The sequence below is a fragment of the Molossus molossus genome, unplaced genomic scaffold, assembly GCF_014108415.1.
Source record: "Molossus molossus isolate mMolMol1 unplaced genomic scaffold, mMolMol1.p scaffold_m16_p_20, whole genome shotgun sequence".
Taxonomy (NCBI): Eukaryota; Metazoa; Chordata; class Mammalia; order Chiroptera; family Molossidae; genus Molossus; species Molossus molossus.
The window spans coordinates 29,892,637-29,918,486 of NW_023425356.1; the positions used below are offsets into that span (position 1 = coordinate 29,892,637).

At 38.3% G+C, this 25,850-nt stretch overlaps 2 protein-coding genes across 9 annotated transcripts in view; both read left to right on the forward strand.

The window, feature by feature from the left end:
• Nucleotides 1–7,127: 7,127 nt before the first annotated feature.
• The window catches only part of ZC3H11A (zinc finger CCCH-type containing 11A), a 40,902-nt gene continuing 22,179 nt past the window's right edge, over nt 7,128–25,850 (forward strand). The window contains exons 1-6 of one of the 8 annotated variants that reach the window (XM_036273244.1): nt 7,128–7,296; nt 7,807–8,011; nt 13,129–13,182; nt 14,560–14,619; nt 20,973–21,171; nt 22,752–22,871. In XM_036273244.1, coding sequence (XP_036129137.1) covers nt 21,118–21,171; nt 22,752–22,871 — 174 coding nt within the window. In that variant the 5' untranslated portion in view covers nt 7,128–7,296; nt 7,807–8,011; nt 13,129–13,182; nt 14,560–14,619; nt 20,973–21,117. Of the gene's footprint in view, nt 7,297–7,806; nt 8,012–13,128; nt 13,194–14,559; nt 14,620–18,680; nt 18,773–20,972; nt 21,172–22,751; nt 22,872–25,850 lie in introns of those variants that run through there. The other 7 variants (XM_036273249.1, XM_036273247.1, XM_036273252.1 and 4 more) reach the window with 7 other exon arrangements.
• On the forward strand, nt 8,005–13,121 carry ZBED6 (zinc finger BED-type containing 6). The gene has a single exon (XM_036273243.1). The coding sequence runs from the start codon at nt 9,046–9,048 to the stop codon at nt 11,992–11,994; it is 2,949 nt and encodes a 982-aa protein (XP_036129136.1). The 5' UTR covers nt 8,005–9,045; the 3' UTR covers nt 11,995–13,121.

Genomic DNA, 25,850 nt, shown 5'->3' on the forward strand with positions numbered 1-25,850 from the left:
AGGTGCACGGACCGCATGACAAGGCATGCTAGTCCAAGGTCTGGGGTAGTTGGGAGGTAGGGAAGCCTACTCCTCATCAAAATAGAAAAAAATCCCATGCCTGAGCAGAGTAAGTCCATCCTCTCAGTGACTGGCCATCACGGAGATTGTTGGTAAGTCTGCCCTCAGGATGCAGGATCATGGCTTTTCCTGTAACACAGACCGGGTACACAGCCACACGGTAAGGCTAGCTAGTCTGAGATCTGGAATCCCTAGTATTTTTTCTCCCCTATTCTCTTACAGATAGAAAATACCACCTCTATTCCTGAACTCTAAAAAGAAATAGGTTAATCTTTTTGTACAACACAGCCTGGCCACAACATAAATTAGAGGGTTAAGAAACATGGCCTGAAAATGAAAGTATAAATTACAGCTTGATTTATTTTTGCTGCTGACAGGGCAAATGGACAGAGGTACCCTATGTCTAAGCCTTCAAAATGACCCTAGCTTATGTTGCAAAATAGACCCCATCATGCTTGGTCTAATGACCCATGGTCCCAAATCCCCCTTAAAGAAGGAGATAGCTACACCAGAGTTCCTATGATAACAGTCCTTGAACCAACCCCACCTTACTCTCGGGACCATATGTTACATTGTTTATTACAGGGATTTCAGGGAGAAAAGAAAAAAATAGTAAATTATAATAAATCGGTCACGATTGACCAGGGACCTCAGGAAAATCCTACAGCCTTTTTAGAAAGCCTGAGAGAAGCAATCATTAAATTCATTGACGTTGATTTCAGTGACCACCTCCCCTCCCCCGGCAGGGTCCACAGTGCTAAAGGGCAAATTTATAACCCAATCCACCTCAGATACAAGGAAGAGATTACAGAACCTGGGCATCGGTCCTTCTACTCCTCTTGCTGATATTTAACCACAGCTAACATAGTCTTTTACAATTGAGACCAAGAGGAGGAGAAGAGGACCCAGACAAGGGAGGAACTCAAGGAGAAAAAGCAGGCACAATATTCCTGATGAACATAGATGCCAAAATCCTTAGCAAATCAAATCCAGCGATATATTAAAAAAGTATTCACCACGACCAAGTGGGATTCATCCAGGGATGCAAGGCTGGTACAATACTCGCAAATCAATAAATGTAATACACCACATAAACAAAACAAAAGATAAAAACCATATGATTATATCAATAGACACTGAAAAAGCATTTGACAAAATCCAGCATCCATTTCTGATAAAAAAAAAACTCAGCAATGTGGGGATAGAGGGATCATATCTTGACATAATAAAGGACGTATATGAAAAGCCAACAGCCAACATCATACTCAATGAGTAAAAACTAAAAGCATTTCCCTTAAGAACAGGAACAAGACAGGGATGCCCACTTTTGCCACTCTTTTTTAACATAGTCCTGGAAGTCTTAGTCACAGCAATTAGACATGAAGAAGAAGTAAAAGGGATCCAAATTGGAAAGGAAGAAGTAAAACTGTTATTATTTGCAGATGACATGATATTATACATAGAAAACCCTAAAGACTCCATCAAAAATCTACTAGATTTAATAAATTAATTTGGCAAAGTAGTAGGATACAAAATTAACATCAAGAAATAAATGGCATTCTTATACACCAATAATGAACTCACAGAAAACAAAACTAAAAAAAAATCCCATTTACCATTGCAGCAAAAAAAATTAAGATACCTAGGAATAAACTTAACCAAAGAGTAAAAGACTTATTTGCAGAAAACTACAGGAAATTGAAAAAAGAAATAGAGGAAGAGATTAAAAATTGGAAGTACATACCTTGTTCATGGATTGGAAGAATTAACATCATTAAAATGTTCATATTACCCAAAGCAATCTATAGATTCAATGTAATTCCCATTAAAATACCAACAACATATTTCACAGAACTAGAACAAATACTTCAAAAGTGTATATGGAACCAAAAAAAGACCCCAAATACCCACAGCAGTCTTGAAAGAGAAAGACAAAGTAGGAGGGATCACATTACCAGATAACAGGTTATACTACAAAGTCACTGTAATCAAAACAGCCTGGTACTAGCACAAGAACAGGCATATAGAACAATGGAACAGAACAGAGAACCCGGAAATTGACCCACGACATTATGCTCAATTAATATGTGACAAAGGTGGCAAGAGTATATAATGGAGTAAAGACAGCCTTTTTAATAAATGGTGTTGGGAAAACTGGACAGCTACATGCAAAAAAATGAAACTAGACCACTAAATTACACCATACACAAGAATAAACTCAAAAAGGATAAATGACTTAAATGTGATGCATGAATCCATAAAAATCCTAAAAGAAAATGTAGGCAACAAAATTTCAGACATCATACACAGCAGAACTTTTACTGATACAACGCCTAAGGCAAGAGAAACAAAGGGAAAAAAATCAATATATGGGACTATATCAAACTAAAAAGCTTCTGCACAGCAAAAGAAACAACCATCAAAATAGAAAATGATGCCCGGCCAGTGTGGCTTAGTGGTTGAGCATCAAGAAAAAAAAAAAATAGAAAGGGAACCAACCCACTATATGGAAGAGCACAATTGCCAACAATACATCAGATAAGGAGTTAATTTCCAAAATATAGAGTGCTCATACAACTCAACATAAAGACAAAGAACCCAAATAAAAAATGGGCAAAGGACCTAAAGAGACACCTCTCCAAACAGGACATACAGATGGCCAGGAGACATATGAAAAAATGCTCAATGTCACTAATCATCAGAGAGATACAAATTAAAACAAGTATGAGGTATCACCTTACACCTGCCAGAATGACCGCCATCAACACACCATCAAACAAGTGCTGGCGAGAGTGTGGAGAAAAGGGGACTCTAGTACACTGCTGGTGGGAATGCAGATTGGTGCAGCCACTATGGAAAACAGTATGGTATTTCCTCAAAAAATTAAAAATTGATCTGCCATTATATCCTAAGAAGCCTAAAATACCAATCAGAAAGAATAGATATACCCCTGTGTTCACAGCAGCACTATTAACAATTGCTAAGATCTGGAAACTGCCCAAGTGTTCATTAATAGATGAATGGATAAAAAAGCTGTGGTACAGATACACAATAGAACACTATGCAGCTGTAAGAAAGAAAGATCCTTTAAGACGACATGGAGGGACCTGGAGAGCATTATGCTAAGCAAAATAAGCCGGTCAGAGAAAGACAAATACCACATGATCTCACTTATTTGTGGAATATAATGAACAAAATAAGCTTATGAACAAAATAGACCCAGAGACATAGAAAGGAGTATGGTTCAGACTGACACACCTCAGAGTATGGGTGGAGGGGATGGATGAGATAAACCAAAGAACTTATATGCATGTAGGTGTAACCAATGGACATAGGCAACAATGTTGGGAGGACTTAGGGGGATGGGATGGGGAGGAGGGTATCTGGGGGGAAAAGGAGAAACATCTGTAACAAAAATGAATTCATAAAAATTGAGGGAAAAAAGAATGTTCGCTGTTTTAAGGCACTAAGTTCTGGGGTAATTTACTATGTAGCAATAAATAACTAATACATCTAGTGAAAATGGCAGTTTTCTCCTGGTCAATAATATATTCAATAATTTAATAATAATTCAACAATGTCCTAGTGCTTGTATATGTAAGAAACTTGATAAAAGTTTCCCTAAATTTGACAATTATTCTATAATTTTCACATTACTAATAAGTTGTGAAGTTGAAACTTTTCTAAACTATCAGTGATAAAATTATTTTTATTAAAGATGCCAGAGGAAAAAGTGATTTATTTTTTATTCTCTTTATAGAAAATATTACAAAAGTGTTGTCATATAAATAAGCAAAGAGCATGCAGCTAATGATATAGAAAAATGTATTATAGATTTATTAGTAAAAAAATTACGACTTCTTTGAGTTTGTCATGTACGTGGTACAAAGTTGTGTTTTTTTGTGTGTGTTTGTTTGGTTTTTTGGTTAATCCTCACCCAAGGATATTTTTTCATTGATTTTTAGAGAAAGTGGACTGGAGGGAGGAGGGGAGAGAGAAATGAGAGAGAGAGAGAGAGAGAGAGAGAGAGAGAGAGAGAGAGAGAGAGAGAAACATCGGTGTAAGAAGACACACATCAATTGGTTGCCTCCCACATAAGCCCCAACCAGGGCCAGGATTGAACCTGCAACCCAGGTAGGTGCCCTTGACCTGGAATCGAGCCTGCAACCCTTTGGTTTATGGACCAATGCTCTAACCACTGAACCACACTGGCCAGGGCCATACTTGTTTTTTTTAATGTGTAACTTGTTGTGAATTTTTTTCCTAGTCTAAATAGATATTCACTTTTGAATCAATTTTGTTGCAATACTTATGCCTTCTTTTTTTTTTTTTTAGTGGGCTCTATAATACCTTTGCTCTCACATTAGATAGCACAAAATCTTTTGTTAATTATTTACGGAAGAGGTCTAGAGATTGTTTGAAATACATTTAGATTCAGGGTGGGGTTTGAGTATGAAGAATCTGGCATTGTGTCCTTTGTCTAGTTAATTTACCCCCTTATAACATGAAAAGGGCAAACCCACACTCACCTCTGATAATCCTGTTTGTGTATATTAGGGGAAGGGGAGAATCCCCATGTGGACTCTTCCCTGGCCTTCAGAGAGTCACCTGAATAGTTCTCCCTCTTTTAAACAGCGCTAGGCATTTAACTTATGTCCTCTTTAATATCTCTATTACTCTATTATTTTTCTTTTTCCCCTTGGGAGACACTAATGGAAACTGAAACATCATCATTTCCATCAAAAAGGAACTTGTAAAACATTGCAAAACAGCCTTGCTGTGGTATTGGTTAGAAAGAATGTGGTAAGCCTCTAAGCACTGACGACTGTTAACTGATGGTCTTTGGCACCAATGCAATGCCAACAGGAATCCTCAATTCTCGGAAGAAGGAAACTTTATTCAGTACAAACAGCTCAACAGTGATACAGCATGGTTATGAAAACAGCACAACTGTGGAATGGCTGTGAAAACAAAACAGGACAGGTGTGAGGCTGCCCCTGGGGCCAGGCGACTTTTCAGCTAGGCCTGCTCTGCTCCACACCAATTTTCTCTTCTCCAACAAGATATTCTTGTTTCATCACCAGCCTTCTGATCGCAGCCACGAAAACTCAGTCCTCTGGTTTTTAGGTGGAAAATGTGTTCCCCATGATTTACATAGACAGAAATCTCCGCCTCTGGTCCCTGATTGGCCCATCCTCATGTAAATGAGGACAGCAAATCCTCATATTTGGTCCAAAGGCACTGTCCTGATTGGTCAGAATAGAGCCACTCTGATTGGTCAAAGTTGTGCAGCTCTGATTGGATGGAGACCGCCTCAATCTTACTGGTTAAAATAGGGTTCCAGGAAACCTTTGTAAGAGCTGGTTCATATGGCAGAAACAGTGGAAGTAGGCAGTTTGGTGTAGACAGTCTTCAGGCAGAGAGGCTTTTGTAGAGAGGCTTCCCAGGAAGTGCAGTTTGCCTGAGGCCCCTGTGCCCAAATGGCTGCTAGGCTCTGCCTCTTTTATTTGAGCCCAGTTATCCACCAGGAGCCCTTCTTAGAAGGTGTCTTTTTTCTCTCTCAAGGTTCACATGACCATTAAAAGATATTCAAAATACATTGTGACGTGGGAAAAAAAAAAAAAAAGGCAAAACAATATGCATAGTTTTAACCTATTCTTATCTTTAAAGTACTGTATTTCATTCATTCTAAGGTGCAGGTCCTTTCCAAATTTACCATCTCTGATCAATAGCCTGTTAGAGTTCAACTGCCAGGTGTTTTTATTTCAGAAGTCCATAAAATAAGATGCATCTTGCAATCATACCTAGGATTTGATAAAATATGATATAACTATATGTAGCATACCAACCGGACTGCAGCTTGGAAAGCCCTAGCCTGGGAAACCCTTCGGCTGCTTAGAAAACCCTGTGTTACATTGAAAAATAGAGGTGTTGTGGCACAGACAGAAATTAGTCACCAGGAAACTGCTTGTTAAGTCTGGTTGACATGGCAACCACAGAGTATTGTCCTGTAAGGTAGGGACCGCATCAAGGATTCTAATGTTGTGACTTCTGGCTTTGAGAGAAGATACAAGCCCAAGAGTAAGGAGACTCAGGACCCAGTTGTGGGCTGGTTGGACTCCTTCACCAAGTTGGTAGCTGGCAGAAGGCGCCCAAGAGGAAATAAAAGGTGCCTGGAGTCCCATCTGTTTTCCCATCAAGTGTATCCTTCCTTGGTAGCGGAACTGTGTCCTCTCGACTTCAGTAAAAGCAAGTTGTGCTGCGCCTCTAACCCAGGGGGCATTTTAGGCCCCTGATTTGCCAGTGTAATATATTTAAGTGTATTTCAATGCGAAAAAGTTAGAAACAATATATGCTAAGTTAATGAGCTTACTTCTCAAGAATGAGATTAATAGTGATTTAAACTTTCACCTCCATATATCTGTATTATTTACCTTGAAAAAAAAAAACAAAAACTCACCTGCATTTCTTTTATAATCAGAGGGGAAAAGGTAAAAACATTCAAATGGGGAAATAACTGAGGAGGCCAAAGCTGATGTTCTTCCTTCTCCTCCCCAAACCCTCATGGACTTTTTAGTGAGCCTGAAATGTTTTTCCAATACAAAAATTTGTTTTAAAAAATACAACCCCCCCAAAACCTAACTTCACTTCTCCAGATAAAAATAAATGCCCAAATCCTTCAACATTGCATGGGAAAAGTAGTTTATTTCTAAATTAGACGTCTACACAGTTGGGACGATTTATTATTCATTAAGCAAACACTTCGGTAAGAAATGACTGAGCGCCTACTGTCTGACAGACACAGTTGTCACGGCTTCCTCGCTTGGTGCCTCATTTGATTTTTTTTTTTTTTTAAAGCCTTTTTTAAAAAAATCAAAGGCGGTTTCAAGAAATCCGTTAACTTCATAAAACGCGTTCTCGAGAAAGGAACGGCCCGTTGGCCTAGCGCCTCCCCTCCCACGTGACCCTATGACCGGGGCGCCATCTTGAGCATCGCCTCATAGAGGAACTACATCTCCCAGAATCCTTGCGATTGCGTCGTGCTGGCACTTTTACCGCCCGGTCTTAGAGCTGAACCTGTAGCCGGGCGCCATCTTTGACGCTGGCAGTCTGGGATTTCTGCTGGTGTTGCTGCTGTGAGGACGGCGGAGGGCAGCGGCTAAGAAAGAAGAAAGACGTGGCAGCAGGCAGGAGTCGGGGATAGTGTCCTCGGTTCGGTAAAGTTTCTGTTCTCCGGTAACTAGACCCGTTTTTTGATTCCCGGGTGGTTTGGGGCCGGGGAGGTTGGGGAGAGGGCGAGGGGAGTGGCAGCGGCCTCCCCTCGCCCCTGGGTCGCGGCCTAGCCTGGGAAGTCATAGCGGGTCCGTCGGCCCCGCCGTAACGACATCCCCCTTTCCCACTCACTCCGGCCGCTGCCCTCACCGGGGCGGGCGGGGAGCCCCGGACTCCCGCTGTTCCCATCCACCCCACCCCACCTCCACCCCAGCCCACCTCACCCCACCCCCACGGCGCCTGCTCCCTTCCCAGCCAACCTTCCTCCCCTCCCCCACATCCGGTGTTGGCGAAACTAGGAGCCCAGAGCAGCCCCGGAAAGCCGACTTGCTCCTCCACTCCTGGAGCGAGAATTGACACAAGATTGCTTTCTTCTGGGCCATAATTTAACAGACGCGCCCCCCCTTCCCCCCACAGCGCTTAAATTAACCTGAGTGCCAGGAGCTGAATTTACCTACTCTCATTCCTCTCCAGGGTCTCACTACTTTGGAGGTTTTCTCAAACTCCACAAACAGAAAGCCACCGACCTTATTCCGGTATCCTACGCCCCATCCCTACTTTAATTATACTCCCATCCCCAGCCCTCAGCATCGGAGTCAAGAGCAACAGGGACACTTCCGTTCTCCTTGTAGGAGGGATGAAACCGTAATGAAGAACACCCCCTAAACTCCCATAATCGGTGCGGATTCCTATGGGGAAGGCCCATATTATTGACATCTTACAGGCCTTGGTTCTGGACCTTGAGAAGGAGGCTGTGGAAATAGTGGTAGCGATGCTTTTTAGGGTAATTGTACGTAGATATTGGGGGAAGGGGAGGGATCAACAGAGAAGGAATGGAAGTGGCTTAAAGCTCATTTCAGTTTTTGCTGCTCATGTAGAGTTCAACTTATGAGTTACTCATTTACAGGCCATAAAGCTCTAGTCTAAAAGTGTCTGAAAATAAACTTGGATTAAATTCTCGATACAAACAGTAACTTGAAAGTACATCTTGTGATCTTGATTTTCAATTTTACCCTCAAAGCATTTCTTTTTTTTAGCCACCCACAGTTTTTAAACGTGTATTACTTTTTACTAGAGCTGAGAGAAGTCAACTAGCATTTGTTGTTAATGACCAGTATGTGGAGTCTGATTTAGCATTCCAGAATTGACTTTTTGGGTTGTATTGACAAATCACAGTCCTAAATGATCGATGTTGAATGATGCACTATGTTTTTGTTTAAATGAAATTTCCTGAAAATAATTAATTTCAGAATTAATGGAAATTGATGTTGCTGTTGTGAGGCATCATAAAAATACATATTTTAAAAGCTGAAGGCATTTCAAGCAAATGTAGTTCTTGATGAAGCAGAAAGAACATAAGCCTGGGATTTGGAAAACCTGGCTTCTAGCTGCTACTGACCAACTCTATGACTCTGGGAAAGGGGGCCTCACTTCTTTTTTCTGTAACATGAGTAGATTGGACAATTTGAATTCAGAACTCAGAATGTTGGAAGGGATCTTAAAGCCCTCTGAGAAAGAGCTTGGGAATGTTCTCCATTGCTGTCACTTTTCCTCCAAAAATAATCTGGCTTGGAAGTCACTGGTCGAAAGGGAATTTGATTCCCCATAGAAATTGGAGAATAGGTAATGCAAGTGGAGAGGAACAGCTGTATTTCTGCTTAAGTAATAAACCCACTAACAGATTCTGGTACGAATTTTGGAGGCATAAAGAGAATGAGTGTATGTACACTAAGTGTACCAGTTTCCTCACTCTCTCCTGGCAGAAGATGCAGCTCTTTTAGTGGTGCTGGGATTCTGGGATGTGTTTCTATTAATTCTAATACAGATAAAGAAGATGTGGTAGAGAGAAAGATGGTGGCAGAAGGAATGGACAAAGAGGCAAAATTGCCTGCTAAAAAGAAAAGAAAGAAGGGTTTGCGAATTAAGGGGAAAAGGCGACGAAAGAAACTGATCCTTGTGAAAAAGTTTAGTAAGGATTTAGGATCTGGGAGGCCTGTTGCAGATGCCCCTGCTTTGTTAGCTTCCACTGCTCCTGAGCAGGATGAAGAACGGCTCTTTGAGAGCAATATAGAAAAACAGATCTACCTACCTAGTACTAGAGCCAAGACCTCCATTGTGTGGCACTTCTTTCATGTTGACCCTCAGTACACCTGGCGGGCTATTTGTAACCTCTGTGAAAAAAGTGTTAGCAGGGGTAAACCAGGCAGCCATCTAGGGACATCTACTCTTCAACGACATCTGCAGGCAAGGCATTCACCTCACTGGACAAGGGCTAACAAATTTGGAGTCACTAGTGGGGAGGAGGATTTTACTTTGGATGTACCTTTATCTCCCTCATCTGCCGGAAGCAATGGAAGCTTTGAATATATTCCTACTGATCCATTAGATGATAATAGAATGGGTAAGAAACGTGATAAATCTGTATCTGATGCCCTGAGAGCGGAAAGGGGGAGATTTCTCATCAAAAGTAACATTGTCAAGCATGCCTTAATTCCTGGAACGAGAGCCAAGACATCTGCAGTTTGGAATTTTTTTTATACAGATCCTCAGCACATCTCAAGAGCTGTGTGTAATATATGTAAAAGAAGTGTCAGCCGGGGTAGGCCAGGTTCTCACTTAGGAACTTCAACACTTCAACGACACCTGCAGGCCACACATCCCATCCATTGGGCTGTTGCCAACAAAGACAGTGGTGCAGTAGGAAATGGATTAGATGAGGCTGAGGCAGAGACTGAGAGAAATTTCTTGAGTGATACTTTGCATAGAGAGAAGTCTACAGGCAGCCAAGATTTAACAGCTGAGGACCTTAGTGACTCTGATTCAGATGAGCCTCCTGTGTTAGAGGCTGAAAATAGAATATCTGAGAGTCCTGTTCCTGTTGCAGAACAAGATACTCTGATGCATGCCCAGGAGAGAGAAACAACATATTGTGAAAATTCAGTCTCTGGTCAAATAAGTCAGGCGATTATTCAAATGATTGTGGAGGATATGCATCCTTACAACTACTTCTCAACTCCAGCCTTTCAGAGGTTCATGCAGATTGTGGCCCCTGACTATAGGTTACCATCTGAGACTTACTTCTTCACTAAGGCTGTACCTCAGTTATATGATTGGGTCAGAGAAAAAATTTTCTTAACTTTGGAGAATGTTCAAAGCCAAAAGATCCACCTGACGGTGGACATATGGACCCATGATCCATCCACTGACTATTTTATTGTGACTGTACACTGGGTCTCCTTGGACACTGTACCTTCTTCCAATAATGGCTGGATCCCCAATTTTAGAAAATGGGCAGTGCTTTGTGTAACAGGTTTGGCCAAAAACTGTTTGGTAACCAACATTTTACAAGAATTAAATGACCAGATTGGTCTGTGGCTTTCTCCTAATTTCCTCATTCCTACCTTCATTGTTTCTGACAATTCCTCTAATGTGGTACATGCAATCAAAGATGGTGGTTTTACCCATGTGCCATGCTTCCTGCATTGTTTAAACATAGTCATTCAAGATTTTTTCTGTGAGCACAAAAGCATTGAGAATATGTTAGTGGCTGCTAGAAAAACCTGTCATCATTTTAGTCATTCAATCAAAGCCCGTCAGATACTGCAGGAGTTCCAAAATGATCGCCAACTTCCATGGAAGAATTTGAAGCAGGATGAAACTGGCCATTGGATTTCTACCTTTCATATGTTAAAATGGCTCTTGGAACATTGCTACTCAGTTCACCACAGTCTTGGTAGAGCCAGTGGAGTTGTACTCACCTCCCTTCAATGGACTCTAATGACTTATGTTTGTGACATTCTTAAACCATTTGAGGAGGCCACCCAGAAAGTGAGTGTGAAGACCACAGGATTGAATCAGGTGCTACCCCTAATCCATCATCTACTCCTTTCCCTGCAGAAACTCAGAGAAGATTTTCAAGTCAGAGGTATTACACAGGCCCTCAATCTGGTGGACAGTTTATCTCTGAAACTTGAAACTGACACCCTACTAAGTGCCATGCTCAAATCTAAGCCCTGTATCTTGGCTGCTTTGTTAGATCCTTGCTTTAAAAATAGTTTGGAAGACTTTTTCCCTCATGGTGCTGATTTAGAAACTTACAAGCAGATCCTTGCAGAAGAAGTTTGTACTTATATGGAATCTTCACCAGAGGTCTGCCATATTGCAACTTCAGAAGCTTCTGGTCCCTCAGCTATAGTAGAAACTGATTCATTTACTTCATCTACAAGAGAAGGCACTTCCAGTTCAGGGTCTGTTGATAGCTCAGCCGCAGATAATGTTGGCATTGGAGGCAAAAGCTTCATGTTTCCTTCTGCTGTAGCAGTAGTGGATGAATACTTCAAAGAGAAGTATTCAGAAATCTCAGAAGGTGATGACCCTTTGATTTACTGGCAGAGGAAGGTGAGCATATGGCCAGCTTTGACCCAAGTTGCCATTCAGTATCTCAGCTGCCCCATGTGTAGTTGGCAATCTGAATGTATCTTTACTGCAAATAGTCACTTTCATCCAAAGCAGATCATGAGCCTGGACTTTGACAATGTAGAACAGCTGATGTTTCTGAAAATGAACTTGAAAAATGTTAAATATGATTATTCTGCATTGGTTCTGAGCTGGGATCCTGAGAATGAAGTTGTTCAAAGCAACGAAAAAGAAATATTATCTTAATTTTCCTTTCTCCATTTAAAATGGGCAACTTCTTGCTCTGTTACTGTATTCTAATTGCTATAATTGTTACATATAGTTAACTAATTATTCTTTATACATGAATCTGGGGCAACCTGAAAACACAAAAAGGGCTGAAATTCCTCAGAGGTAATGTTGACAAAGTGAAGATTAACTTTAGTGATTTTACAGTACTAACTCGGTATAGCAGTCACATGAAATTTTGCTTATACCAGTTGAGAGAAGGATATTTTTTAATTTAAAAAAATATAGTGCAGCATTGAAAGGCCTTGGGCTATTTCTGACTGGTAAACTGAACTACTAATTGGTTTTTAGTAAAATTTCTACCAACATGGAAAGTTTGATTACTCTGAAACCAATGATATTGAGAGAAAAAAACATACTAAGTGGTATTCCTCTCCCCACTCCCATTTTTCTATTTTCTTTTAAAACCCTGATTCATACTTACAGCTTGTCAGAAACAAAACTCACAAAATTGTTTTATATTTAGAAATTTCTGATTGCCTCCTCATACTGGTCAGCTTTATAATGAGTAACCCTTTATAGGATTGGATCTATATAAAAGGGAAACATTAGAAAAGAATTAGGAAAAATTACTTTTAATCTTTGAATTACTTTTTTTTTAACCCTTATAAAATAGTGTAAAAACAAAGATTGCATAGGTACTTTTGCCTAATTATAGGTAAATGACATAGTAAAAGTTTACAAAATTTAAAAGATTGAATGGGAATTAAGATGAAAGTCCCGTTCACTAGCATACTTTGACAAACATAGTATCCATTTTCCAAAGAATGTTTTTCTGATATTAAGTGATCTTAAATGCTTTTAAAAATATACTAAATTATTCATAAAACTGTATTCTTAACTATGAAATTGTTTTGGCCTCAATTCTTAACTAAAAATATGCAGTCAATATTTTCATGTGTTAGGAATCATTTCCTCACTGATGAAATGAGAGAATTGATCTCAGTAATTTTTAAGGTCCCTTTCCACTCAAAGTATGTTTCTGTGATAGAGTGGGAGGCCAGAAAATGATGACTTTTAATAAAAGTCTATTAAAATTTTTAGACTGAATAACTAATGTAAGATCCCAATTTTTCCTTTTTTTCATTTTAGATTTGGGGATATTCCCTGCCCAAAAATTTCCTGGAAAATTGACTAGTATTAAGTGTGAGTAAAAGGTGTCCACTTTTTTTTAAGTTTGATTTTAGTTTTGTCTTGGATAGTATTTGGCAAGATTTAGCCTAGACATAATGTAGTATCTATTACATGAGAATCAAAATTGCTTTGTTACTGGGCTGGTTTCAAAATTTAGAATTATTTCTATGTATCAAATCGATTGGTTTTTTGGGGGTGGGGGGGCTTTTTTTTTTTTTTTTTTTTAATTCTCAAATGGTAAATGTACCATTGTGGAATGAAATTTCAACTTCAAAGTTTACCCTTTTACTAACTGGAGTAAATGGATAATTACAATGTTTTTAGTTGTAGCCATCAGTAGTAAAGAATTTGAAACTAGGCTGCATAAGCAAGCCTTTGCAGGGCCAATATTGAATTTCATGCCAGTTGACACTGGTGTTGCTATAAAAGAAAAAAATCTTCCCTTAATAGAAACTTTTTGTATTTTGACAGTGCCAGTTCAGTATGGCTATAATGCTGCTCTGCCTTCTACAGCTTGCTGCACCGTTCTATAGTTACTCTATAACAATACATTTCTATCTTTTTTGGTTAAACGCTCCCTGAAGATGAAAAAGATCATGATGATATACATGCATCCATATTATACACATTGATATATGTGTAAAGATTTCCCTTCATCTTTATTTTGTGGGCTGGACAAAATTTTGTGTAACATATTAATATACTTCATAATACTTTGGTATAAGAGTAAGTTCACTACTTTTATAATGAACCCAAATCTAAAGGCTTTAGTAGTTCATTTTAAAAGGGAAAACTTACCCAAATGTTTTATTTCTACACATTTGTGTGTATGTGTGTGTGTGTGTGCGTGTATAAGCCAATAGTATATATGTATATTATGTACATAAAACACTTTATATTTTTACATACAAGTATGCTTTTATTATACAGATAATAAAGATGGGGGAAGGTTTCTGTTTTTTTCTTAATAGGTGAAGATATCTTGAAGACCAGAAATTGGATCTTATTGAATTTTGGTGTTCTTTTTCTTTTTTCTCTTTCTTTTTCTTTTTTTTTTTTTGTTGTTGTTTTTTTTTTTAATTATATTGTTCGGCTATGGAAGATGGATATTTTTTAAATAATCCTTTGAATTTCAAGTTCATCTTTAAATGAACTTTATTGTTTGGTTTTTGTTTTTGTTTTTGTTTTGAGGAGATAACCAGCCCTAGCTGTCTCCAGTCTGACAAAGGTTGTTCTAATGGACTTAATCTCTCAGTAGTTGGGAGATGTTTTAAAAACACATCCTGTGTTTGAATTGTGGCTGAGAGGTTTCCTTGGCAATGTGAGGAGGAAAATTCTTTCTGCCTCATTATTATTAATTCATGGATTGAGTGTTGGTTCGACCTACAGGCGTGATAGATTGGAACTCAGTGAAGACACAGATGTTCCTGTTGAGAGCAACCAGCTAATGTAAGTGTGGAAATGGGGTTTTTCTCATTAAACGAATAAAAATTTTTGTAATTTAAGGCATAATTTTCCTGGCTAAGTAAAAATTTAGCAATTATCGTCATGTTTTTTCTTATAATTGCTTACAGGCTTTTGGTTTGGGGAGAAGGGCTCCCCCTCCCCTTTTTAATAATAGATGCACATTATAAAAAAAAGTAAAAACAATGTGGCAAAGGTGAAATCTCTCTGTAATTCCATCTCCCCAGAGAAAACCACCCAAGCACCCATTGTTAATAGTTTATCACAGCATAGGTCCATGTCTATACACAACTCTGCCTCCATCTTTTTTTAGTGACTACACAGTGCCTTTATACATATCCCTTCTTGATAGTCCTTGGGTTTTGACCTTAAAAACAAAAATAGTCCCATATTCAGTAACAGCCATATACACATCTATGTGAACTGTTCCTTGAAACCAGTTCTCAGATATGAATTTATAGACTTGTTTTAATTCATTGTAAAGAGGTATCAATTTATGGAATAATTAATGAGGTCTTTTTTTTTTTTTTTTAAGATGTTTTTAAGAGAGGGGAAAGGGAGAGAGTGAAAAACATCAATGTGAGAACAAAACTGCACGGGATCAAGCGTGCAGCCCAATCATATGCCCTGACCAGGGATGGAACTGGCAACTTTTTGGTGCGTGGGGTAATGCCCAACCAGCCGAGCCACACCAACCAGGGCAATTAATGAGGTCTCTCTGATTTGTAGAAGTTCTTGACATGTCCCTGTTAGTAAAGATACTGATCTTTGGCCATGTTGTTGATAGATCTTTTGCTATGTAAATGTTTTTCATTTTATGTGATTGTCATATCTACCAATTGTTAAGGTTTTTAACTGGTATCATACTAGGGAAGGTTTTTTTTTCACCCTGTGCTTATAAAAAAATATCATACATTTTTTCCCAGTGCTTGAATGGCTATATTTTTTATACTAAAAATGTAATCTAGGGATTGTAGTTACATTGCGTTGCCTCTTTCTCCCATAAGCATAGTTGACATTGTCACATGTTGCTTGACTTCTTGCTGATTGACATTGTCACATATTGCTTGCCTTCTTGCTGAGTGCAGTTATGAATTCACAATCTAACTATAATGCTTTAAATTAGTGAGCTAAAGCCTCCTTGCCGTCCTTTTATTCCCCTGGACTGTTTCTGTATGGAATAGATTTTTTTTCCAAATGGATGGCAAGTTTTTTAATTTAATTTCAAATGCCACTTTTTCATAAATTACATTTATTCATAGACTCACTTGAATTCTGTTGATCTTGTACTCATTTATTTGCCACTTTTACATTTAAATGTTATATTTCACATCTGTAAAATTAAAGCAAGGCTCTCTTATTCTTTTTTTAAATTTCCTTTATTTTTCTCAGTTATTCCAGATGATTTTGCAGTCTGTCAAATTCCAATAAATTCTCATTGGGTTATTGACTTCAGTTGCAATCAATGTATACGTTGTTTGAGGGGAAAGTAAACTTTAAATCATTATCTCTCCCTTATTTGGGTCTATTGTGCATTAGTACGTAGTTTCATAGTATTTTGGTTTTGTTTTTAATTTAATGTGGGTCTTAAACTTAATTTTCTTCATGTTTATTTTATAGTTTTATTGTGAATGAGACTTATCTGAATGATTGTTGCTGCATATAGGAAATTTAGAGATTTTTTAAAATCTTATTTTAAATAATTTTTAGTTGATTGCTAGATTTTTTTAGTTTGCAATTATAGAATCTGCAGATACTAAATTTTTTGCTATATCCTCTCTAGCCTTTACTTTTTTTCCTTATTGTATATGTTAGATTTTCTGGAACAGTATTGAATGATAGTGGAGACAGGGAGAATTCATTTTTCTTTGCCTTGAGTGAGCTTACCTCTATTGTTTTAAATCACTGCATGGGCTGATGATTTCTGATCAAGTGCGTTTATGCTAAGGAGGTTTCTTATAATTTACAAAGAGTTTTTTAAATCAGGTATAGATGTTGCATTTTAGCTTTTTCTTTTAACTTTAAAAAAATACCATTTGAAATATTTTTATTTTTAATTTTTTACCATTTTTTCCTTTTTGAAATCTTAAGGTACTACAGTTTTGGGGTTTATACTCCCCTTACTGTATTATATATAAAGACTTTCCTAATATTAAGCCATTCTCAGTTCTAAAATAAATCTTTTTGATCATGTGATATTACTCTGTTGGTATACTGTGATTCAGTTTGCTTTAATTAGGGTTTATCAACCGTGTCATAAATTGGATAGTCAAAGCAGTTGTTTTAAAAGCTTTATGGTTTTCTTTTTCTTTTGTTGAGTTCTTTTTTTCTAAATTATTTTTCTCAGGTTAAAATACTTAAGTAATTTGTTCAAGAATATATGGAGTACATAGATCATATATACTATTTGAGACATTTTATGTCTAAAAACTTATTTAAGTCCTGAGGTCTTGAAATGTAGTTTGAAAGGCTAAATCTCTTTGAATTTTACATACTTAGCATTTTGTCTTTTGTCCTTTAGAGATTCAGATGAGAAGTCAAACATTGTCAGATTTTCTTTACCTTGCCACCAGTCTGCTTTTTTCCTGAGTCTATGATTCTGTCATTACCATTAGAATTCAAAAATTTCACCACATCTATGGTATAGAGGTGTCTTAAAAGAAAATTTCTTCATTGCATTGATGAGCCCCCTTTTTTAAAGCTTCAAGTTCATTCAATTTAGGGAAAATTTTTTGTGTTATTTTATTATCTCTACCAATTCCATTTCTTTTAGAATTTCCATTGTATAGAAATTGAATCTTCTGGAATTATTTCCATGTTATATACTTTTTGGCTCGTATTGACATCTTTTTGCATTCTGGGAGATGTCCTGACAGTGGTATTTTATAATTCATTGACTTTGTTTACATCAGTGTTTATCCTCCTAGATTTGAAAAGAGAAGAGGCTAGAAATCTGTTTTCTTGTTTAAGCTGTCTCGTTTCCACTTTTTTTTTTTTTCATAGTGATAATGTTCATTTGCATTAAACTATATCTTTTAAGTTTTGCTGATAGCATGAGGATTTTAAAAGAATTTTTCTTTTTTTCCTACATTAATTCAGCAGTGGGGTAGGAGAGGGCCAATTAGTCATCATGGCTTCCTGCTTTCAAATAGCTATTTTGGGTTGAAAAGGAATCAGGTTTTTCTTGGCATCCTGGATAGTTTTTTCCCTTTTAAAACTTAGGAAATATATCACTATGCATCTTGGGTTTGGGTTTTTATTTGGGATAATAGTGATTATTGTCAATTTTAATTTCTACATATATTTCTTGCCATTTTCTTGAAGAGCATTTATATCCCCACACACACTGCAAGTTGCAGAAGCTTAAAATGTGTAGATATATGGGTAAGTGTTTGTTGAAATGTTAGTTAAGGGGATGCCTGCCATATGCTAAAGATTCGATCTCTCCATGCCTCGCCTACCTCTGAGGGAGTTTTGTAGAGCCCAAGTTGAAAAACTTACTTTGTTCCTATTTCATAAATACCATTTTGTTGTTTGATTAGTATTTGGGGGAGTGGTTCCTGAAACTAGCAACATTTCATATGTCTTGTTGATTTCAGATATGAAATGGACCTTTATGCCTTTTTCTTTCCTTTCCAAAAAATTTTTCTGTTATAAAACTTTTTCATTGTCATCTAATTAATACTTTTCATTTTTGTATACGTGTCATTGTAATTCTTTGGATATCCCTTAGAGACTTGATCTCACTTGAGGCAGTTTTTTAAAATTACCGTTTATCCAAGAATGCAGAATATATTCCCTGGGGTTTGGGACCTGGGGCATCCTGCTAATGCATCAGTGAGGTGCTGTTAAAGGTCCAACACTAGTCTCATTTCCGTAGTGGATCAGTGATTGTCAGGCCAGTAAGGGCAAACTTAATTTTTTTATTATGCATACGTTGTATCATATTAGAAAATTTAATATTATTAGCATAAAACAGTAATAAATAGCTACCTATAATCCTACCACCCTGGCAATAACTACTGTTTTGGTGTATGTTCTTCCAGATTTATTCCTGTAGTTTTATGTCCTCACCATGTCAGTGTTTTGGATTTTGGCCATTCTAGAAGGAATTTGGGATTCCCTAATGACATAAGATGTTGAGTATCTCTCCTTATGTTTATTTTCCATCTGTATGTCTTCCTTGGTGAGGTGTCTGTTTAAATCTTTTGCTTATTTTTTAATTGGTTTATTTTCTTGTTGAGTTTAAAGAGTTCTTTGTATATTTTGGATGCCAGTCCTTTGTCAGGTATATGTTTTTGCAAAGATTTTCTCCCATTATGGCTTGTATGTTCCTTCTCTTCAGTGCTTTCACATAGTGGAAATTTTTATTTTTATGAAGTCAACTTATCAGTGTTTTCTTTCATGGATTGTGCATTTGGTCCTATATCTAAAAAGTTATTGCCAAACTCAAGGTTATCTGGATTTTCTCCTATGTTATCTTCTAGTCTCCTATGTTATCTTCTAGGAGTTATATAGTTTTTGTACTTTATATTTAGGTCTGTGATCCATTTTAATTTTGTGATAGGTATAAGGTCTATATCTAGATATATTCATGTAGATGTCCAGTAGTCCCAGCATCATTTTTTTTTTTATCCTCACCTGAGGATATTTTTCCATTTTTTGTACAGATAGAGTGGGAGGGAGAGAGAGAGAGAAACATCGACGTGAAGGGACACATCGAGTGGCTGCCACCCACACGACCAACCAGGGCCGGGGACAAACTGCAACCGAAGTACGTGCCCTTAGCGGGAACTGAACCCGGGTCTCTCCGGACCGCAGGCCGACGCTTTAACCGCTGAGCCAAACTGGCCAGGGCCAGCATCATTTTTTTAAAAATATGTTTTCATTGATTATTTAGAGAGAGATAGCAACATTGATATGAGAACCCCATCGGCTGCCCCCTGCACGCCCCCCACAGGGCATTGAGCCTGCAACCCGGACATGTGCCCTGACCGTGAACCGAACCTGGACCTCTCAGTCCATGGGACAACACTCAGTCCACTGAGCCACACCCGCCAGGCACCATCATTTTGTTTTGTTTTGTTTTGTTTTGTTTTGTTTTGTTTTGTTTTGTTTTTATTCTCACCCGAAAATATGTATTTTCCATTGATTCTAGAGAGTAAGGGAAAGGGAGAGAGAGAGAAACATTGATTGTTGCCTCCCATAAGCATCTGACCAGGAATCAAACCCACAACCTGGGTATGAGCCCTGACCGGAAGTCGAACCTGTGACTCTGCTGTGCATGGGGTGATATTCTAACCACTGGGCAACACTGGGCAGGGTGCCCCTGTATCACTTATTGAAAAGACTGTCCTTTCTCCATTGAAATTGCGCTTATTGTAAAAAAAATTAGCATATAACTACAGTTGGCCCTCTGCATACACAGATTCTCAACCTTAGAGTTGACCTTTGCACAACATGGGTTTGGCCCTGGCCGGTTTGGCTCAGCGGTTAGAGCATCGGCCTGCGGTACACGGTTCCCGCTAAGGGCGCGTACCTCGGTTGCAGTATGTCCCCGGCCCTGGTTGGTCGTGCGGGTGGCAACCACTCGATGTGTCCCTTCACATCGATGTTTCTCTCTCTCTCTCTCTTCCTCTCTCTCCCTCCCGCTCTGTCTGAACAAAAAAAATGCAAAAAATGTCCTCGGGTAAGGATTAAAAAAAAGAACGACATGGGTTTGAACTGTTTGGGTCAATTGGAAATATCCACATATAAGAGAACCTGTGGAGTTCAAACCTCTGTTTTTGAAGGGGCAACTATATTTTATAGGAAGAACTTCAAGGACTTCTTTTGCTCCTTGTTTGTAATTGGTATGCAACTCTTTGGCCATCTTAAGTTAGTCCTTATAATTATTCTAGAGAGAGTTTTTGCAAACCTACTTATCATTATATACTTGTGAAAATATTGAAACTTTTATTAGAGAAAAATGTTAGTATGTCAGAAATGTAGATTTAGCGAGTATTTTGTGTAAAATAATCTAAGTACTATTGATAATCTAAAAGTAGATCATTTGTTGTGTGACATAACTATGCTTATTTAATTTTATGTTGAAGCAGTTGTAACAAGTACCACAGAGAATACGAAAAGAAAGAAGGGCTTGGCTATCATTAACAAAAAGTTTACATTTTAGATGAAAATGTATAACATAAGAATAAAATATGAATCAGAATGTTTACAAAGGTCTTTATAGGCAAATACTATTAAAATTTGGTTTTAACAATGATTTTATTAGGTGATATGGAGGGGGAAGTTGGAAGAATTTATCTGAAATATTTTAATTTGTTTCCTCATTTTAGGATTACATTTTAAAGGCGATTTCTGTGATTGAGTTGTCTTTTGGAAGACTAAATCCATTTCAAGAGGACTTGAAGCTGGTCCTCACCTCGAGGAAGCAGTGGCTTGTTTTCAAGAAGCCACTTCTGATCTCAGGATCTACCCAGCATGCCTAATCAAGGAGAAGACTGCTATTTTTTTTTCTATTCTACATGTACCAAAGTAAGAATTGCAATCTCTAAAATCAGTTCTTTCTATGATTTCCTTATAAAATTGAGTAAGATATTTTCATTGTACTAAGTTGTTTTCATGTTTTGTTTTTCTGAACTATTTATTATCTGCTGTCAGTTTTTTAGTAAAGGATAGCATTCCTAGGTGAATTCTTTCTTCATGTTTCCCTCTTTGTTTTATGTTCTTTGTGTTCTACAAAAGCAAAAAGGTCTCTTAACCTATAATTAATCTACTTAGGGTGCCTTTGGAATTAGGAGCACTTTGGCTTACCAACTTTGATTTATTTGCTTTGTATTAAATGAATGGATGGGTTATATTGTACTTCTAGAAACTACTATGTGTTGAATTTGACTTTAAATTTCCTGCTAACTACTTAAACCATCTTCTATATATGCTTTTGTAGCTTTTTCTTTGTCAAAACTTCTTTGTTTTCTGCTTGATACTGTACGGCAGCTCCAAAATCTGCTGTTTTCTGTTCCTTTATGACTAATTCTATAAATGTACATGTTGTTACAAAAATGTTTCTTGGGGCTTTGTTTAAAATTAATAGTTTTGAGCAAAGCTGTGATTTTATATAGCAGTTTGCACAATAGTAGTATTTTGATAATATCATTGTATAAAGTATAAAGCCTGGAATTATACTTAAATTCTAATTTATTAACTTCCTTATCTTCTGTCAAAAACTAATCACACTAGTTGGGCTATATGAAACAGTTGAAGATGAGCTGTATAATATATTTTTATTTTTATTTATTTATTTATTTTATCCTCACCCGAGGATATTTTTCCATTTTTTGTACAGATAGAGTGGGAGGGAGAGAGAGGAAGGGAGAGAGAGTGAGAAACATCGACGTGAAGGGACACATCGAGTGGCTGCCACCCGCACGACCAACCAGGGCTGGGGACAAACTGCAACCGAAGTTTGTGCCCTTAGCGGGAACCGAACCCGGGTCTCTCCAGACCGCAGGCCGACGCTCTAACCGCTGAGCCAAACTGGCCAGGGCTATTTTTAAAGAGAATCTAGTACTCGCACTTTTTCAGTTTGTGTCATCTCTCAGCTTGTGTCATTCATGATGTCAGATAAGATAAAGGGTAATGTCAGGAAATAGGTTGTAGAAAATTATAAATTTGTTGACGTCTGATTGTTTTCGTTATCCTGTCTCAGTTGTCTTCTATCTTCCCAGTTTCTCCTGACTACTTTCTATTTGTCTAAAGGGCAGAAACTTTCCCTGGCTGGTTTGGCTCAGCGGTTAGAGTGTCCGCCCACGGACCAAAGAATCACAAGTTCGATTCCGGCCAAGGGCATCTTACCTCGGTTGCGATTCATCCCCGGCCATGGTCAGGGTGGTGTGTGAGGCAACCAGTGGATGTGTCCCTCTCACGATGTTTCTCTCTTTCTCTCCCCCTTCCTCCCACTCTGTCTGAAAATAAAATAGAAAAATATCCTCGGGTGAGGATTAAAAAATAAATAAATAAATAAATAAATAAAGGCCAGAAACTGTTATAATGAACATTTCACTTGGGATCTGTTTCAGTATCACAGTTCTTTTCTGTATTCTCTTTGTTTACAGGGTGACAGCTGTCCATTCCGTCACTGTGAAGCTGCACTAGGAAATGAAACTGTCTGTACCTTATGGCAAGAAGGACGCTGTTTTCGACAGGTGTGCAGGTTTCGGCACATGGAGATTGATGTAAGTTTTGAATTTGTATTATAATAAATAGTCTGATGTCATGATGGCCCAATACAAAAATAAAAGGGGAAAATGACGTTTTATATAACATGTAAGTTAAAATTTTTTAAATGATCCAGTGAAATTTCTGTCATTATTATAATGCTCACTAATATCTACATGTTATGGTATATGAATTGGTATTTTTCTGGAAGGCAGTTTGGTAATATATCTAATGTGTAAAACTTATATATGTATATTTGGGGAGTATTTGCATCTCTTTTTTTTTTTTTTTTAATCATCCTCACCCGAGGACATTTTTCCATTCTTTGTTCAGGTAGAGTGGAAGGGAGAGAGAGGAACAGAGAGAGAGAGAGAGAAACATTGATGCGAAAGGGACACATCGAGTGATCGCCACCCGCACAACCAACCAGGGCCGGGGACAAACTGCAACCGAGGTACGTGCCCTTAGCGGGAACCGAACCCGGGTCTCTCCGGACCGCAGGCCAACGCTCTAACTGCTGAGCCAAACCGGCCAGGGCTATTTGCATCTCTTTTTATTTTCAAACAATCTCAAATTTAAGAGAAAAGTTAAAAGTACAATATAAAACATTTTTTTCTAAGGCATTTGAGAGTAAATTACTGACATTCCCTATCACTTCCAAATATTTCATGAGTATTTCCTACAAACAGTAAGGAGATTCTCCTATGTAACCATAATACAACCTTCAAAATTAGAAAGTTAACATTGATATATTAATTTTATTTAATTCTCAGATCCGATTCAAGTTTTGCCATTGTACCAGTAATGCTTGTTATTGCAGAAGGAGTGTGTCCACAATCAAATGTTACATATAGTTGCCATGACTGTTCAGTCACCTCCAGTCTAGAATTGCTCAGTTTTTGCTTGCCTTTCATTGTCATTAACACTTTGGTAATAATAGGTTAATTATTTTGTAGAATGTCCCTCACTTTGGGTTAGTCTGATATTTCTTCATGACTAAATTCAGGTTTTGTATCTTTGGCAGGAATATTATAGAGGTGATAGTCTTCTCATTGCATACCATTAGTAGGTGGCATTCAAATTTTTTTTTTTTAATCCTTACTTGAGGCATGTGTCATCACATTTCTTTTTCTAAAGTTGGGGAAACAGAGAAAAACATTGATTGGTTGCTTCCCATACACACCCCAACCAGGAATTGAACCCAAAACGTAGGTATGTGCCCTGACTGGAATTGAACCTTAACCTTTCGGCTGTATGTATGGGACGACACTCTAATGAACTGAGCCACCTGCCAGGGCGGATGGCATACAATTTTAATTATCCCATTACTGGTGATGTAAACTTTGATGGCTTCATTAAAGTGGTATCTACCAGACTGCTTCACTACATTTTATTTTTTAATCCTCACCTGAGGATATTTTCTCAAATATCTTCAGGTAGAATGGGAGGTGGGGGGGGGGCATCAATGTGAGAGAGACACATCAATTGGTTGCTTCCCGCCTGATCCCCGCCAGGGCCAGGGACAAACCACAACTGAAGTACGTGCCCTTGGCCAGAATCAAACCTATGACTTGGGCTGATGCTCTAATCGCTGAGCCAAACAGGCCAGGGCCAGACTGCTTCACTCTAAAGTTTTTCTTTTTTTTTTTTTTTGGTATATGCCCCTAGTGGGAACCGAACCCGCGACTCTCGAGTCCACAGGCCGACACTCCAACCCCTGACCCAAACAGCCAGGGCAAGTTTTTCTTTTTGTAATGAGTATTTGGAGAGATACTTTGAGACCCTGTAATTATCCCATTTCTCATCAAACATTGAATTTTTTTCAGTGGTTTATTTATATTTGTGCAAATTTAGGGTTTCCTATTTTATTCAATGTTTTGTACTCCATTATTATCATTATATTTTGTCCTCAAATAGACTTAGATTTAGCCATAAAGAGCCTTGAAGCTTTTGTGTCCTTTAGATGTTTCCATCATTCTTTGAATACCTCTTTGCTTTCTGACATATTAATACTTTTTTAGGCTCATCTTGTACTTTTCCTCCTCTAGCCTTGGAATCAACCATATCTCTAAGGAGCCTTGATTCCTTTTAGTGAAAAATAGCATATAGAAATGAGATATGAGCTGCTCCTGGAGTGTTAACTGCTTTCAGGCTTACCGTGGACAGAAGAGGAAATATGTAAATATGTATACATACACACATTTACATATTTATTGTTAATCCTCACCTGGGGATATTTTTTCCATTTATTTTTAGAGAGGGTGGAGGAAAGAGGGGACTGGGGACAGGATCAAACCTGCCCTAGACTGGTGTGTGCCCTTGACTGGGAATCGAGCCCGTAACCCTTCGGTGTATGGGCTGATACTCGAACCACTGGACAACACTGGCCAGGGCTACATCATTATTTATTAGCTTATACTTATGTACTGAAAATCATGAATTCACTTAGATGCCTCCAATTCACAGACACTATAGGCATCTCCTTTTGCATATTTAACTCTCTTTTCCCAAAGTGAGAAACTTGGTTTCCATTCTTCTTAATATTATTTTATCGGTTACATACAATGTGTAAACCAATATTGTATCCCAGCCTCTTCCTTCCTCCTAGGTTTTGACATCACACATGAGGCTGCTTCTCCTCAGGGACATCTTTCTCACCTTGTTTCAATGCCAACACCCTGTACCAGGTCTCCCCCCTTGCTTCACCTGAGGACTCCTTCCTCAGCCTGTTTGGACCTCAACGTCCTGCTCTGGTGCCCCTCACCCCCATGGATGCCCTTTTCACACCCTGACACTGTTGGGCAGCCCTCCTATGTGAGGTGCTCACTCTCACCCTGTTCATTCTCCGACTCTGCACCAGGTCCCGACACAGGAAGACTCTGCCTTTCTCACCCTACTTGGTCTTGGATGCTCATTCCGGACAGACCCTCCATGAGTACATCCTCCTCAACCTGGGATCCTTTCTGCATAGAAGTGTTGTTCGCCTTGCTCACCCT

Coding starts and splice junctions, on each gene's coding strand:
- ZBED6 (XM_036273243.1), top strand. CDS start 9,046: ATGAGTGTATGTACACTAAGTGTACCAGTTTCCTCACTCTCTCCTGGC.